The 17885-nt window shown below is 40.5% G+C and overlaps 1 protein-coding gene across 1 annotated transcript; it reads left to right on the forward strand.

Moving 5' to 3' along the window:
* The first annotated feature begins 960 nt into the window (after positions 1 to 960).
* Positions 961 to 17623, forward strand: susd6.L (sushi domain containing 6 L homeolog). Its single transcript, NM_001086089.1, is given in 6 exon segments — positions 961 to 1092; positions 5346 to 5515; positions 12645 to 12848; positions 12962 to 13100; positions 13867 to 14291; positions 14462 to 17623. Coding segments are annotated over 5 exon segments (903 nt in total). The 5' UTR covers positions 961 to 1092; positions 5346 to 5406; the 3' UTR covers positions 14488 to 17623.
* The last annotated feature ends 262 nt before the right edge of the window (positions 17624 to 17885 follow it).

Consider the following 17885-nt stretch of genomic DNA (forward strand, 5'->3'; position numbering starts at 1 on the left):
GTTATTAATAGGGAAAAAAAATAAATACATAGGAAGGCAGGTATTTTTTTCTGGAAAAGGTGGCAAGCCTATCTGTAGGCCATACTGGCCCAACAAGCCCAGCAGTTATTGGATTGATCTGAGCAAAACATTTCTAGACACTGAGACACCAGATGTAACTAGGGTTGCCACCTGATCAGTATTTTACCGGCCCAGCCGGTAAAGATGGTGTCTGATGCCAATGTTATTAATAGGGTTGAAATAGCAACATATAGGAAGGCCGGTATTTTTCCCCAGAAAAGGTGGCAACCCTAGTAACCCGTACTCTAAATTGTTACGCACGAAGATCTGGCTGGAAATATCCAGTGGAATAACAGGAGGCTCGTGGGCCCACTGCAAAATTTGGTCTGATCATCCACCCTGAACTGTGGAATGCCCAATTAGGGCCCAAAGCTGTGGACACTGTGGCGGAGCCTGAGGATGATGTTTGAGGAGCTTTCTGATTTGCTTCTCTGGATACTCCTGGATAAACTCGCAGCCTGATGTTGTGGGTCTCAGATGAGGACAAGAACTCCTCATTGAAATCCCACCCAAGGCCAAAAGGCAACATTTGAAAAGCCATAGTCATTTAGTACACTGTCTCTTTAAATACCAGTGACAATATATTGAGGAACCAGTCACAGCAGAGAGTCACTGGGCCCCAAGGTAAGTCATTTTAGGACCCCATTTTGAGAATTTTTTTGTCACAAGACAAGTCACTTTACTGGTCCTTTAAAGCAAAGGATCGCGCCTACACTCCAACACTCAGTATTCCAGTAACAGTCCTGCCACAAATCCCTCATCTCTGGGACAAGTCAGCCGGGAATGAAGTCCCTTCCTACATTTACTGAGTGTATTGCACCACTGGCAGGGGGACAGCGTGACGTCACATTCAGCTTCACCTTTGTGGGCCGCCCCAGAGCTTGGGACGTCACTTCCGGGAGCAGCAAACGGAGAACAGGACCGAACAAGCTGCGAGCTGAAGGCAGTGCGGGGACACGGAGGGGGTTTGAGGGACAGGGACGGGGGTTTCGTTGGAAGGACTTAGCCGCTTGGAGCCCTTGTGGCTGGCCGGTGAGTGGGAGCGCTCGGTGGGTCTGTGTTTACACGGGAGGGGAAAGCCTTTGTTTGTGTGACTGCTCCTACACAGGAAGCGATGGGCTGTAACCCTTCCGCGTATCCCTTATACACACGGCACTGTTTGTGGTCTGTTCTTCTCTCTCAGCTGTTTCTGGACTACAGCTCCCAGCGTGATCCATCGAAAGCTTTGACAAAGCCTGTGACATTTCCTATTCAGTCAGAACTCATTTCGGTACATTTGCGGAAGTGGCTTTTGTGTTATCTTGTTTGTGCCTGTTACCAGCCGTGACCCAGTCTCTGGATATGACAACACTGGAGCTTTATCTCTCTGTCATTTCCTTCTGTGTCAGTCAAAGTAATGAGCAGGGAAGTCATCTGAGTTGGTTCCAGGCACTGGATGTGTGGGAGAAAAGACACTGAGGGGGAGCAGTGAAACAGGAAGTTCAGAGGCAAGATGGCAGTACAGGAAGTGGGGGAATTGGGGTAAATAAAGGAACGTGCAAGACATCCAGAGAAGTGATACAGCATGTGGCTACAGTATGGGGCCTTAGACACATACAGATATTGTTCAGAGTGCCTGACTAGTGCTTAAAGGAACAGTAACACTAAAAAAAATTTATGTGACAAATCCACCTAAGGAGAAGGAACGTCCGCAGCGGTTATTCCTAAGTTCGTTCAGTGCTGCAAACGGTAAAGGTAGCACGCAGATCAGCCCCATAAATCTAACACACAGGACCCAGTAAATTACAGCTGCGGACATTCCTTCTCCACTCACACAAGGTCTGTAAAATCCTCAGTACAGCAGCAAGAACTAGCTTCCGGTCCAACAGTCTAGGCAGAGATGTGGAGAGCTGCACCTCGGATTTTGCAGAATCGCCCTTTCGCAATTCTACAGTATACATCCGGAAGCAGAGATTTAATGTTTTTTGGACAAAGCATAGCATATAATAAACTTAATGCACAATAGATCTGTTATTGAAGCAGTTTAGAGTGGATTTGTCACATTAAATATTTTAGTGTTACTGTTCCTTTAAGTGGATTTGTGTTAAATGGCTTGTGTGTTGTGTCATGGTGGTCGTGCTGTCGTGCAGTTACTTTCAGCACATTTCGTTTTTTATAGAGAGAACAGACAACTTTCGGAAAAACAGACAACCTGTCAGAGCAACCTGCTTTATAGTTTGTAATGTTAAAGGGGCCCTATAGGAACTATAAAGAGCAAGGGTGTGGATTTTGTGTTCTGTAAAGCATTAGTGGAAGCAGAAATATAAGAGCTTTACAATACAAAGCAGGTGAAAAGTGGCAGATTATTGTTTTGATAGGTAGGAAATGAAGAAGGTGAAATTCAGCTTTGGGTTTATTCATGGGGTAAGTATGGAGGCTGCTACATTGCTTGACAATGTATAGAGAGAGAACAGACAACCTGTCAGAGAAACCTGCTTTATAGTTTGTAACGTTAAAGAGTCCCTATAGAAACTATGAATGGCAAGGGTGTAGGATTTTGTGTGTTTTGTAAAGAATTAGTGGAAGCAGAAATATAGGAGCTTTAAAGTGGCAGATTATTGTTTTGATAGAAAATCAAGAAGGTGAAATGCAGCTTTGGGTTTATTCATGAGGTTAGTTTGGAGGCTGCTACATTGCTTGACAGCTCATGAGGTTTTTTTTTGTGTACAGTGTAAACAAAAGCTGCACAATTATCAGCCCTTCTGAGCTGGACAATGTGAAGCACAGGGTAGGTTAAATATTAACAAAAAAAAGGCAGCATGACCAAGAACAAAACCTTCTTGTAGAAATTTGCAGTCGGCAACTGTGTGTCTGTGCGGTTGGGGTTATCCTTTGAAATTTGATAAGGGTCCCAAATTAATTCCTTTGAATAAACCATGTGTCAGTAATTTCTCACTTCAGACATTTGTGTTTCTTTTATGTTGTGCGTGTTTCTTCCTTTGTTTTTATGTGTGGGGTGTAGTCCATTTTGACATTCCTTTAGCGTGCTGCAGCTTATAAAATCAAGAAATCCTTTAGTGAGCATGTCTCCTGGTATGGCTCAGTATTATATCTTGAAAATATGTTTTAAACGTGGATGCCATTTACTGTACTTGTCTGTATTGTATTATGGATGAGTCTGTTTACATATATTTATAGTCTAAGCTAGACAGAGTGAACTGTATTGTTTCTGTCCTGGCTTGATTTTCCTGAAGTATTACTAATGCATACACTATTTTATTTTTGCCTCCTGTAAAATAGATCTGCTGATGTCATTGTGTTCTCTTTATATTGATTCGTTACTGTAAGCCGCTCCTTGGGCAGACTTCTTGTGTTCTTTTTGGCTAATCCGTCACAACACTGTTGACACAAAGTTAATTGTGCGGCATAACACTTTGTTTTGGTTTTTTTTAGCATGTGGTTTTGTTCAGATACTTAATTATTTTGGTATTGATCAGCTGTCTCACTTGGGAAATGTTGGTTTTGCTGGTTTATATGTTCCCTTAATTGGATGTGATGCCAGTGTTTTGTGGCACCATTTGGCATCTTTATCTGATTAGAAATGCCTCCATTCTAATGGTACACAATAAATAAGCTGTTAAATAACTGTATTCTGAGAAGTAGTGATGAGCATACAGCCAGTATTGGTATGTGGCTGCAGTACAATTAAGCAACAGTTTGTGCTACACACAAGCATGCCAGTGAGAGATTTTGCCATGTTGTTTTAGAACTTCCATCTTTTTTCATGTCTGTATACAGCTTCCATATATAGTTACTCCAAGTCTATAATATACATAATACATAATATACATACAAGCCTTGTGACACATTTTATATTGCTCCTTATCCTGACAACCTGACGTTCATCACTGGGGCGTATGTGCAGTGGTATATATCACATTAAAGCAGCAAAAGATTGGAAGCTCTTATGAGCAAAGATTTTTGTGCGTTTCATGTACACTCCCTACTTATGTACACGTGCAGCAGAATATGTTGGCACTTAATATGTGTATTTAGTAAGAGAAATAATACAGCTTTAGAACTGCCATGATGATAAGTATGCGTTTGAAGTCTGTAGGAGGTTACTTTTACACAACTTAAATAATCTATTCACTTTCTGTGATTTATAAATTCTGACATGAGAACTGTTTACGAGTTAATATAGTAACTAGTTGCACTTTGTCCAATACAAGTTGTACATATGGCAGTTGCAAGACTGACAAAATGGCGATGCTTTTATAAAAAGACAAAAGAGTAATTATCCCAGGGCCCATTAGTATGGGGGGCACCATCTGTAATAACTTTAATTGCACCCATATTCATCAGCTAGAAGAGCTTAATGTAATCTACATTTCCATTTTCAGTAGGGAAAAATAGTGAAGGATGTTTATTCCTTGTTAATCCCAGATTCTCTGGCAGGCTGGCCTAATGTATACGGTACAATTTCTTTACAGCAGCAACAGTTTGCATGTGTTAAAGGGGTTGTTCACCTTTGAGTTAAATTTTAGTATGATGTAGAGAGTGATAGTTTTTTTGAGTTATTTAGCTTTTTGTTCATCAGCTCTCCAGTTTGCAATTTCAGCAATCTGGTTTAAATTGAATAAGTGACTGAATATGGACAGTAAAGGGCCTGAAGTGAAAGATGAATAATAAAAACTACCAATAACAATACATGTGTAGCTTTACAGAGCATTTGTTTTATATGGGGTTAATGATTCCTATTTGAAAGCTGGAAAGATTCACAAGAAAAAGGCAAATGTTTAAAAACCTATAAAAAAAAGACCAATTGAAAAGTTGCTTAGAATTGGCCACTTTATAACATAATAAACGTTAACTTAAGGGTGAACCACCCCTTTAAGAGGGGGGGCATTATTTAGGGTCTAAGGTGGCCCACCAATGACATCTTTGCTCGGGTCCCATCAACACATGCATGTAGACATGTCTCAGAAAACCTTCCATTGCTCACTATATGTAAGACCTCACAGTGCACTGTGTGAGTTATGGAATGTGTCGGTCTGCAACTTTGGGAGTGCCAAAGAAACATATTGGGTGTATCAACTACTCATGATTTTCCTAAATTGGCTGTCTAACTCACTAAATCAGATTGACAGATTAGCTATTGCTCCCATGTAGCAAATAGATTTGAATTTCTAAAGTACATTTTTTGTTGGTGGGGTTGAATATAGTGTTAAGTAATAACCTAAATTCAAAGTGAAAGTGTAATATCTTTGTACGAATTAATGTTTCAAATGTTCTTCCTCATGCAGGCACCATTTGTGCTTCATCAGTCCTACTTCTCCTGCACTGTGCTCCGTGCTTTGTGGCCTTATGGAACCAGAGAGCCCACCTTGGGTTGCTGTTTCGTCCTTTGGAAGACTCAAGCTGTACATGCTCTTGCTCCTCTTTCAATACTTTGTGCCATTTGCGTTAAGTTCAGGTAACTATTTACTATTAAAAGTTAATCAAAAGGCAAACTACCCCTTTTAATGAATATTTACACACAATCAACACATAGGGGGGAATTCACAAAAGTGTCGGGAACGGAAAAATGTCTTTAAAATGTCGTAGAAAGTGTCGTAGCAACAGCCGACAAATTCACAGAGCATTTCTCTGCCAATTTTCCGACATGTACGACACTTTTGAATTAGTGTCGTTAAAAGTGGGCGTGGTTTTTTCGGCGCCACTTTTCCCGACATTTTTATGAATTACTCGTAAACTCATTTTTTTTACCGACAATTTTTCAGACACTTTAGGCTCTCCAAAATGAAAATGTCAGTCAAATTGTCTTTTAAAAAGTCGTGGTAAATGTCGTTTGTACGATGAAAAGATATACGACATTTTAGAAAATTGACAGACTTACGAGACATTCAGAGATGGTAACATCTGCCTTTGTGAATTTGCCGTTCGTACGACATTTTACAAATTTGTCGACCGCCACTTCTGGGTTACTTATTTTACCGACACTTTTGTGAATTCCCCCCATAGAGTATCTATGGCCCTGATTATTGGCAGTGATGAGGAAAACTGCTTGCTTAGGTTGTATGGGTAACTGCACTGGGATGGATTTGGTTAATAAATGTAAATTTGCTGGCTTTCACTTCAGGGCCCTAAAGGCTATATCATGTGGGGCATATGGAATACCATGACTTGTGGTGGGTGATTTCCTTTTGATGCCATTGGAAAGCGAAGAAGTGTTTGACATTTGATCATTCTTAACCAGGCACAGTGTTGAGAAGGGCCCCAAAAAGAAGTGACTAAAAACAATACATTTAAAGGTCTTTTCCTTCCCCCCCCCCTTTTTTTTTTTTTTTTTTTTTTTCCCTCTTTCTTCCCCCTCTTCCTTTCGCCCTCTCTTTCCTTCTTCCTTCTTCCTTTCTCCAGTCTTGTTGTTTCTTTCCGTTTCTTCTTTTCCTCCTCTCCCACCTACCCTGGTTAAACGGAAAAAACCTTTTGACTGCCTTGCTTATTGATATGTTTACATTCTCAGTGGCTTATAGCACCTATTCATGTGTCGGTTAGTCGTATTGTGTGTACTGTGTTTTATTGCAATCTGTTGATTTCAATGCTTGTATACATGGACTTTTTTTTTTTTCTCTTTCTTATCACTGCACTGAGTTGTAAATATTGAATTTCTGCAATAAAGAAATATTGAAACAAAAAAAACAATATATTTAAGATCACAAAAATAGTTAAAGACGACCAAATGCAAATTATTTCAGTATATTTGTCTTCATATTACAAAGGGTTAACTGTTAGGGGAACTTCCACTTTGGTAAAAAAAAGAGGGCAGCATGCTTTTTACTAGCCAACAGCAAGTGAAAGGTTACAGTTTCAGGGCTAGGTTTTCTTTCCTTGTAGTGTGACATGATATGGGTGTCACTACCTGGTGTGGCTCGCACGAGAAGGTTATGCAAATGAGAATTAACGAGAATCCAGTTTTCTTGTAGAGCAGGTCCCAGGGACAGGTTTTTACTGATCTTAATGGAATTTTCCTTTCAGTCCATTTAATCCTCACAGCAGAGCGAAACAGGAGAGCAGCCATACACCTTGAATGATAAATAGGGCTTTTGTTATACCTCTTCTTTTAATTAAAAAAAATCCATATCTTGTTTTTTGCTATGATAGATCTCTAATGATTTTCTCCCAGTACAGGGTGAAGTAGCGATAATGAGCTGTTTCATCAAATTCCTCCCTTCCCTAAATTGCACGTTCTTTATACAGAGGTCCTGTCTGTGGATTGGCAATTGGTTTCACCACCTACTTCTCCTCAAACAGTGATAGAGCAGAACCAGGAAGTTGGAGAGAAATTAGAAATTTAGAAGTGCAATCTAACTCTCCACAGTGTTTCCACATTAATTACAGAGTATTTATTACATCTGTTGCCTCTCTGCTTCTTTTGTCCTTTAAAGCTATAACTAATTATGCATTGCTGCTCTACCATAGGACATAAGAGGTCAGTCTATAAAGTCCACTGTGAGTTGCTAGGCAGATGTTCCCAAATGGCCATTACTGTGATCTCAGCTGTTCCAGGAAGTTCAATGAATCAAAACATTGACTATTCTGACAACCAAAAAAATTATCCAAGAGACAGACCCTTGCTGTATCCCCATGTGTGTGTATATGTCCATGCTTACCAGCCTTTCCTACTGTTTAAAGGATTCTGTCATGATTTTTTAGTTGTAATATTGGTGTGTAGGCACTGGCAGCCATCTTAGGTCATGTGCTTTCAGAAAGTGCTGCACTATGGAACTGCTTTCTGACAGGCTATTGTTCTCCTTCTCATTGTAACTGAAGGAGTTGCAGTGGGACCTGGATTTTACTACTGAGTGCTGTTCTTAGATCTACCAGGGAGCTGTTGTCTGGTTACCTTCTCATTGTTCTGCTGCTGGGGGGGGGGGTAGATATCACTCCAACTTGAAGTACAGTAGTAAAGAGTGACTGACGTTAATCAGAGCACAAGTCACATGACTGAAGTTAATCAGAACACAAGTCACATGACTGGGGGCACCTGGGAAACTGACAATATGACTAGCCCCATGTCAGATTTCAAAGATAAATATAAAAAAAAAATCAGTCTGTTCTTTTGAAAAACAGATTACAATGCAGAATTCTGCTGGAGCAATGCCATTATCTAATGCGTTTTGGGAAAACTTGTTTTCCCATGACAGTATCCCTTTAAGCAGCTTGACTGGGTGGCAGAGTGTTTTGACCAACCAGCAGTCTCACAAAGGCCTAGATTGGTTATGTACCAACAATATGCATTCCTTATGAGCCAAAGTTATCTTTTGCATCGTATTTATGTGCCAATATTTGTCATTTTGGGTGGGACCAGCACAAACTGTAAAGCTTGTAAATGATTTCTTGAGCATGTGACTTTTGTGTTGTACAAACAGCGTTGCTCCTTTTTGTTATGCATTTGTCACACTTGGCTTCTCATATATATGTATATGTCGTATATTGTGACATTAACAGGTTCAAATGGTACTGTTTCCATAAGCCAACAGGGCAAAGGAATTCTATAGAATATGGTCATTCTATTCTCAGCTGCCTTCAACATGGGCCGTATGGGAGGTACATTCTAGTTTATGTAGCGTGAAAGTCTCTCAAAATCTGAGCAGGTTGCACAGGCAGCATTTCTTAGAATATTCAACTGCTATCTGTTAGAACCTGTTGAAACATGTAACTTTTTTTTATTTATTTATTTTGCAACTCTTTTGAAACTGAAAAAGTGTAGGTTAGTTTCCTTTAACCCTTATTAAATATGAGTAATATTTAAAAACCGGAACCAATTTTTGAGACCAGACATGCAGCCCAGATTTTTACTCTCTCGCCAACCCGCAACTGCCATGTACACAACCTGATCCACTACCCACTGACCACTTCCTGTTTAATGGTGATGTTGCTGCAAACCATAAGTGACATCATCAGAAGTGGGCAGAGCAGGAAAAAAGTTTTAAAACACTGTGTAAAGGAGTAAAAGCTGTTATGGATAAGTCCCGCAACCAGACTCTATGTCTGTGACCCACAGTAAAATCCAGGTCTCACTGCGATACATTGTTACATTGAGTAGGAGAAACCACAACAGCCTGCCAGAAAGCTGGCACTTTCTGAAAGCACATGACCAGGCAAAATGACCTGAGATGGCTGCCTGCACACCAATATTACAACTAATACACTTACAAAAATACACTTGCTAGTTCAGGAATGAAATTTTATATTGTAGAGTGAATTATTTGCAGTGTAATTTAGGAATAAAAACTACATAATAAAAAATTATAACAGAATCCCTTTAAGATGGGCAGTGTAGTGGGCCGGAACCTGTGTTGCACAGGGCAGCGGGAAGTAAAACAGCAGCTTTATGCATTGATATTAAATGGTCTAGGGCTGAGATTGTGCTTTGGTTTTGCTCTAAGCATTACTTCCCCTTTAGGCTGGCACTTTATTTGGCCTGAAGAATAATTAAACCAGCATTAAAGATCCAACAAATTTGAGTGCATTCGTGCAAACCCGAAAAGTGAGTGACTGTAATGAGCCAGAGGTCAGTGGAAAATGGGACCATTGTCTGCATTAGCCTGATTTAATGGCCCGTACAGAATGGGATGATTGTTGTGTGGGGGTTACTCTTTTGGATGCTGTCTTGCAGATATGACTGGACCTTATTTATTTTTTATCACATTCTTTGATTTAACCCTTTGGCTGCTGAGAGGTATTCAATATTTGCAAACCGTGTGTTTGTTTCTCATCTGGCCGTGGCCTCATAGAGTTTGGTTGCACTGTGGAAGTGTAACGGTGCTTGTTTCCCTGCTAGAGACAGTGTACTTGCTGTGTGCTTAGTTTGGTTTCTGTCCCTCAAAACTGATAAATGAAGCTGTGTTCTGCCTGTTGGCAGGTACAACCAGTTATTTACCAATTAAGAGTTATATCTGGTGTGTGAGTGCATTCTTCTTCCTCTGTCCCTTGGCAGTGTTCTTCATTTTATAGGCATAAGAAGAATGGTGAGAGGTGTATATGCTGGTGCTTCATATTGTACTGATCTATTAAATGCCTTCTAATGATATGCACACTAGAGTGTTTTTAGTTTTTGACTAATTGTGGGAAAATTTAGATTGTGAGCTCCACAGACATGCAGACTGACTCGAATGATTAAACATTATCTGTTAATTCCCTTTTGGATGTAGATAAATGGTGATTATTAATAAGAAGGGAATCCCATTCTTCTTTGATTTGCTCTCGTTGACTCTGTGGTCCCCAGATGGACATGCCTCAAACCTAGATTGTCTGTGTGTCTGTTGCTGCCAGCTGCTATGAGAGGGTCATAGTATATACATAGTATAGTGTATACATCTGCTGACCCCTTAGCTGTGTCTTGACCCGGCCATCTGTCTGTGAGCCACAGGGGACTTTTGTGCCACATGGGATTCCAGTTTCATTTGCAGTGTGAAAGAAAATGAGACTTAAACATTCGACTTTACCAATACATTTTTGACTAGTCGTATTTCTAATTTATGGGAGTTTATGGGAGATTTAAAAAAAAAACTCACATGAATTCAAAATTCGACTCTTGAGAAATGTGCCTCTAAAAGTTATCGAGAAGGTCCATGACCATATACAGGTCATGGAACTCTGAGGTGACTTCTAATTTCCTCATGTTTTGCAACAGAGGGTACTTTATTTATTATAATACATAAGTTTCAGTAAATCATGTGACAGAAATGACATCACTAAGCTGTGATTATAACCGATGACATCACTAAGCACCGTTTACAGGATATTCATGGCTCTTGTATTATATAGTGGGGGGAGTGTCTTAGAAAAGAATCTGTTTTGTTCTGGAACTCCCAGACTTGGCATTTCAACTGATATCTAATTTCTAGCACTTTATGAGCCTGGCAAGCATTCTGGAAGTCAGAACAGAAGAGGGCATGAGAAAAAGGCTAGCAATTAAATGTAATGGTTACATTGAAAATGATTAATAAAGACTTAATATAATAAAATGAATATAAAGGTGCAAACCCCTATATTTTCTCTGTGCTTAGACTAAGAGCAAACATTGGGGCACCTTTATATGTACATTATTTTTGTGTGATAGTGAAGGATTTCCCAGAGCTGGGCCAGTTTATCAGCTGGAGTGCAGCTTTGTGAATTCTCAGCTGCTCTGACTCGGCATTTGTCTTTCCTTGTGGCGTCTTGAGATGACAGTTTGTGCTGCTTGATCAGCTTTGTGTAGCTTCAGGTGGGGACTGCCCAAATGTCAGCTGTTAGGACACGGATTATACATGGGGAGTCCTGAGAATACAAACCATCTGTTGGATGGGAGATGAACATGGCTTGTCTGAATCTTCCCTTCCTAAGCATGTTCATGACACGCAATGCTGCATCTTGTCTGCACCCATTCTGGTTTTCTCCTTCATACACAGCCCTTTTGTTTATAGAGTTCAGTCATTCATATACACAGACCTCCGCATTCTTCCCAGCCCACCCCAACCCAGCAGTGCTAGATAGTAAAGCAGGATTATTGTCCTGGGACCAAGCCGCTTCTTTTTCCTGATGAAAAATTATTCTTCCCCACCCCATCAACTCTTGAGGTTGGCCTCTTCTTATTAAAAGCCTTGTAATCCATGTTGTATGATAAGTAGGGATGCACCTAATCCACTGTTTTGGATGCGGCCGAAACCCCTTCGCAAAAGAATCAGCCGAATACCGAACCAAATCCTAATTTGCATATGCAAATTAGGGGTGGGAAGGGGAAAACATTTTTTATTTGCTTGTTTTGTGACAAAAAGTCACACAAATTCCCTTCCCACCCCTTATTTGCATATGCAAATTAGGACTTGGATTCAGTTCGGCTGGGCAGAAGGATTTGGCCGAATCCTAGCCAAATCCCGGATTCGGTTCATCCCTAACAATAAGCCAGGGATAGCTTTCACATTCTTTGTAGTGATGTGCGAACCGATACCCGCGGGACCCATGGGTGAAGATAAATGTAATTATTTCAGATACGGTAATTGATTATATTTTTGCTTTTAAGAGGGGCTTGGATGATTTTTTGGATAGACATAACATCAAACTGATATATGATATGATACTAAACTCAATAGTTAGTATAGGTATGGGTATAAATAATTTATCTGAGAGTAGGGAGGGGTGTGTGTATGGATGCTGGGTTTTTATTTGGAAGGGTTGAACTTGATGGACTTTGTCTTTTTTCAACCCGATTTAACTATGTAACTTTTCAGTATGCTTAAGCGTATAGTAAATTTTCATTTTCGAAATAGTTCCTGTTTAAACATAATCTAGGGGAATTTGTCCCATTGCAGTTTCACTATAGACAGCCCCACCAGTACCACACACATTCCATTTTACCAATAATAATAATTGAGAATACTCTTTATGCCACTGTAGGTGAATGCACCTACTGGCCATTCATTCCATTTGGCTAATTAAATGGACGCTGTAACTATGCCTTTAGCTGGGTTATAATCTAGTGCAGTTTAAGACTGTTCTGTTTCAGATGTGTTTGTTGTGCAATCAATGTTGATTGCTCACTCTCTTCTCTTTCTGATTAGGTTTAGTGTGTCCTCCACCCCCAGAACCTGAGAATGGGGGTTTTTTGTGTCATCCTCCGCACTGTGAACAGCCTCTAACGTCCGGTAGTGTGATCGAATACTTCTGTGCAGAAGGCTACATGCTAAAGGGGGACTACAAATTCTTAACCTGCAAGAGTGGAGTGTGGAGCCCACCAATGGGGATCAGCTGCAGACTTAATCAAGGTGAAGCCCTGACTGACAGCAGCATACAATGAAATGTCCGATGCTTGCCTTGTACTCATGATCTGCCCAACTGTTCTGTACTAGTAACTTGTATGGTTTATCTTTTATTCTAGATACAAATACTCATTCCAGCCTCGGTGTCCCAACTCTCTCCATCGTTGCCTCTACTGCCAGTTCTGTGGCCTTGATCTTGCTACTTATTGTTCTGTTTGTACTGCTACAGCCCAAGCTCAAGTCTTTCCATCACAGTAGGTGAGTGATCTTTTTATCAACAAGCTTTTTATTACAGAGCAGGATCGCATTATTGTGCCATAGAGAAAGTGTTCAGAAGGGAGTTAAAATGAATTTATTCTATAAGAGAGACCGTGTCTTGTGGGGAACTATCGCAGTAATAAAAATGTAATATAAACTTCAGCATACTGAAACAAGAAACTTTCTAAATACAATCAATTAAAAATTCTGCACCATTTCTGAAATAATCTATTTAATAATCTAATTCTATTTTGAAAGTTTCTTACGTTAGTATGAGGAAGCTTATATGAAATTCTCATTTTCGCAATAGTTCCCCTTTAAAGAAGAAGATGCATAGTAGCGTTGCACTACAATCTGCTGTGTGTGTGCCTGCACCTGGGCCAACAGAATTGTTCTGTGTGCCACCAGGGGGTTGATTCTCGACCTGTGTATTTCAAGCAGGCCAATTTTCAGTCCTGTCTTGCATTATCCTTATAACATATATTCACAGACAAATCTGCCGTGTATTATGGGTTGCTTGCAATTGCTAATGAGACACTGACATTGCCAGACTTTGTCACAGTAATGTGACTTTATCCAAATAATTGCCAGTTCACTAAAGTTACTTATTTAAAGAAATGGTGAAAGTGCAAGGAGAGCACAGTTTCAGTGGATGTGGCCACTGGTATGGAATGTTTTATGGATCTTTTTATAATAAGGCCTTTCTGATCTGTATAGGTCTTTTATTCAAAGCAAGGTTTTTTCTTACATATTGTTTACTCCACAGACGTGAAGCATCTGTGCCTGGAGAACAGGTCTCCATTATGGTTGACGGTGTACAGGTTGCTCTTCCTTCTTATGAAGAAGCAGTTTATGGCAGTGCAGGTAACTGCATCCCAACTGCCAGTTCTCGTGTACAGATTGTGCTGTCAGAGGGGCCAAGTGAAGAACAGGATATTCAACAAGCAGCTTGCAGCTCCAGCACTACAGGCCAAAATTTGATAGGCTCGGGCACTATAGGTCATGGGCATGCCAGTCAGAGCTCTGCTGGCAGTTCACAGCACTCAGAAACTGTGCTAGTCCATCAGGCTTCTTCTTCTTCTCAATGGGTGCTTGCAGCAGAAAGTCACACTCTATCAAGGGAAGGTGCAGACTCTGAAAACAGCGATGTGCACAGCCTGCTGTCCCTGTCTTCTGAAGAATATACTGATGGTAAGTTCCATGAATCTATACAAAGCTTACTCTCTGTCCTGTCTGGCAATTGTGGTTTTTCTTGTATGTGCCTGTGTAGCCTGCACTTCCTGTGCTGTGCGGTTACTGTTTCCTGTTCTCTGTATTTGCTGTTAATGTGCCTTGTTGCTTATCTGTGATTTTCTCCCCAGATATTCCTCTTCTTAAAGAAGCCTGAACACCATGGACTCCTTGCTACACCCTGCAGGATTTCCTCATCTTCCTGTTCTGCACTCCTATTTCAGCAGCTGTTCCTGACCGTGCTCTGCCTTCTCTCCAGTCTTCATAAAGGGCAGACAATCCGAGCTCCAAGGAAAGTGCACCATGGAGCCAACAGTTTGAGGGCTGCTTGCAGATGTGTAAAAAAAACCATTTTGTGTGCGTCGTAGACTATATAAAGTTGTAAATGTCCTAAGGCAGGCCAAATCTAACGTTGCCTGGCACTTATTCCTTTGAAATTGTTGCTTTTGGCTGGCCCAGCACATCTGTAATTCAGCTCCCGACATCATTCTCTTTCATTATACAAGTTCTCTCTGTGAGCAACATGATTACTAACAGTAGTCCTCTGTTTGGGTTAGTTGCTTCCTTCATTGTTATTTCCCCATTCAAATCAACTATTTCTTCTATTACGATCTGAGAATGAGGGCACCATCATTGTTCTTAGCATGCATATCTCCACAGCTCTTAAGTTTTCACTTTTTTTCTGATTGCATGTTGGCATTCTGAGCTTGCTGAAGTTATACACCATGTGTTTTATTTCTTGGTTAATAAGGCAAAATAATTAACATTGCAGCCAAGGGGTTGTAATGCTCTGTGGACCTCCATTCTTAAAGCCTTTTGTCCTTTCTTATAAAACCTGAACAAAGGATTAGAGATGCACTGCAGAAATAGTGTCATACTCAGAGTTCTTTAGTTTCCCACAAATCTCGCTGCATATTGACTCTGTGAGTGAGTCTGTTAGTGCATGGATTTGTATATTCTTGGGGAAACTAAACACATCCAATCTGCTGATGCTGCTAATAGAAACTTGAAATCTCATGGAAGGAAGGAGGCAATCTCTTTCCTGTGTTAGGTGTGAAATGGAATGCAAATGCTTATGTATGCTTTATATGACAATATTTATAAATCTCTATATGTATGTGAACCTGTAGAACGTTGTGGTCTGTATTTCCAGCCCTCCTTTTGGTACTTATGTGTTAAGGCAGGAAAGAGACTCTAATCCAAATAATTACTGATCCTGAATGATGTCATCTGAAAGAAAGAGGAAATGCAGGTCCCTCTATCATGTATAACACAGAATGGTATACAGGGGTGGGGGGATATAGGAGGATGTGGTAGGCATAGTAAAAGAGAGACAGACATTGTTGAGCAATCGTGAGGATAGAGTTACGACCTGACAATTTGTGACAGAATTCATCAGGAGAGTAGGAGAAATTCAGGGCAGTAGTGTAGGGTCTGACAGGAGAGAAACAGAGACATGCAGTTCATAGGGAATAGTGCAAGGTATTCCAAATAAGTATTGGGGAGAAGGGCATAGCTGCTGGAGGTTTGGAGGAGATGCACAGGGCTTGCTACAAAAGAGACCTCACAAAAAATGGTAGTGCCCTGCAGGAGAGGACTGGGAGAGGGTATACAGGGGTACAGGAGAGAATCCAGGGAAAGGAACAATGCCTGCCTGCCAAGAGAGGAAGAAGGGAGAGGAGCAATACTTGCCAGTAGAAGGAGGAAAGACCTAGAAGAGACTCATCTAGGGAGGGACCAAGATGATTGCAGGGCTTACTATGGGATTGAGGTGCCAAGAAAATTGACACAGTATGTCCCCTGAGCAGGAGTATATTGCAGTGAGAAAGAACACAAACGGTGGGCTGGAAATGCTAGAACTAAATGGGAGTGTGAGAAAAGGGAGAAGTAATGGAGAAAATAGGACTTGTGTATGCCATTGTGTGTATATTAGAAATTATTTTTTATTATAGTAGAGGATGTTACTGTGTGAGCCAGTAAATCAGATACAGAAACAAACTTGCTTTAGAAAATTACAGAGATGGTATGTATGTTATACCAATGGAGTACTAAGCAAGTATGGCTCATTCTCCAATTAAGGGTGACTAAGGAAGCTTGGTATGTACTCAATTACATTCAGCGTTAAATGTATAATTTCTGCCATTTCTCTCTTAAGTTTGTTCCTCTGTCTGTTCTGTATCCCCTAAACAAAGGTGAAACGCCTACATTTGCATTAGCAACCCACATATGTGTTAGGCATATTGGTGTATGTATGACTGTAGTTACACACAGACTGTTCTACATAAGTGACAGCTAAAGCTTAAGGCTACATTACGAAATTCAAGTGCAATACATCTAAGCAGCAAAGGTAATTGCACCCATCCATGTGCTTAATGCCTTGTGCTGAGCGCCAGTGAACTGCACTCTGAGTACAGGGGATCCCGGAATGAATAACTACCTTGAGTAGGTAGTGCTGACTTTCATGGTTCCCCTGGCGTGTAGCAGCTACACATGCAGTGGACTGGTGTCTATGTAATAACATAACATGACATGTGCATTGGAGCAGCAGAAGGGACGGCATTTACATGCACAGTGAAATTTGAATTTGTGCCTGGATCTGTAGACCACAAGTAAGTTGTGGAGCATGCTATTAAGCAGGTAAAAATATGCTTTTTGTGCTTTGCACATTGCACTTGTATTTATTAATGAGCCTTAATGTATAAAAGGTGCAGGTTGCCATTTATTGGATTCTCTTTTTTTGAGCTCTAACTTCACCTGTCAAAAGGCCCTAGATTCTGATGTGCAATATTTTCACTAGCATTATATGAGGCTGTCTGCCTGAACTGTGTCGCTGCTCACCAATTTGTACGTGTAAATACCTGTTTGCAGGATCTCTAACAGAGGCTTTTTGCTTTCTTTTTTTTCTTTGATTCTTAAACCCCTCCCTCTCGTGTATTTGGGGGAAGTGAATTTAAATCCCTTGCCCAGAGGTATCCGGCTTATTGTATGAGCTGTACACTCATGCTTGCGATATCCCAGGACATATACAGCCTTGTGGTAACCTGCCTGTTACCTGACTGTAACATTGAGCATTGCAGGCTGCACATGACCTATAGTGCACGCTGCATGCCGTGTGTCTGTCTGTGTGGCTGCAATTCCCTACAGTGTCAATGACCCAACGTAAATCACACCCTGGCATTGCTGTGGGGCTGATCATAGTATTTTAATATTTGTACAAAGTAATTTAATTGTAATTGTTCTATGTATATAACTGCATTTCTAAATAAGAATAATTAAATCTTTTTTTGAAGTGATATGTCATTTGTTTATTGGATATCATAGGCGTGTCTACAGACTTCCATAAGATCACTGTTGCCTTCACTGTCCTTTAAAGGAATAAAACATGCTCCGTTTATTAATAATACATTTTTTTAAATCTATCTAAATCCTTATTGATCATCTAAAAGAACTTTGGGGCTGTTGAGTGCTAAAGACCCTCAAGACCCACGTCACAGCCTTTGTCGTATTTCCAATTAAAGTGAGATTGGGAGATACTGGAGCCAAGAGGCTGTCAAC

This window comes from Xenopus laevis, chromosome 8L (genome assembly GCF_017654675.1).
Source record: "Xenopus laevis strain J_2021 chromosome 8L, Xenopus_laevis_v10.1, whole genome shotgun sequence".
Classification (NCBI taxonomy): Eukaryota; Metazoa; Chordata; class Amphibia; order Anura; family Pipidae; genus Xenopus; species Xenopus laevis.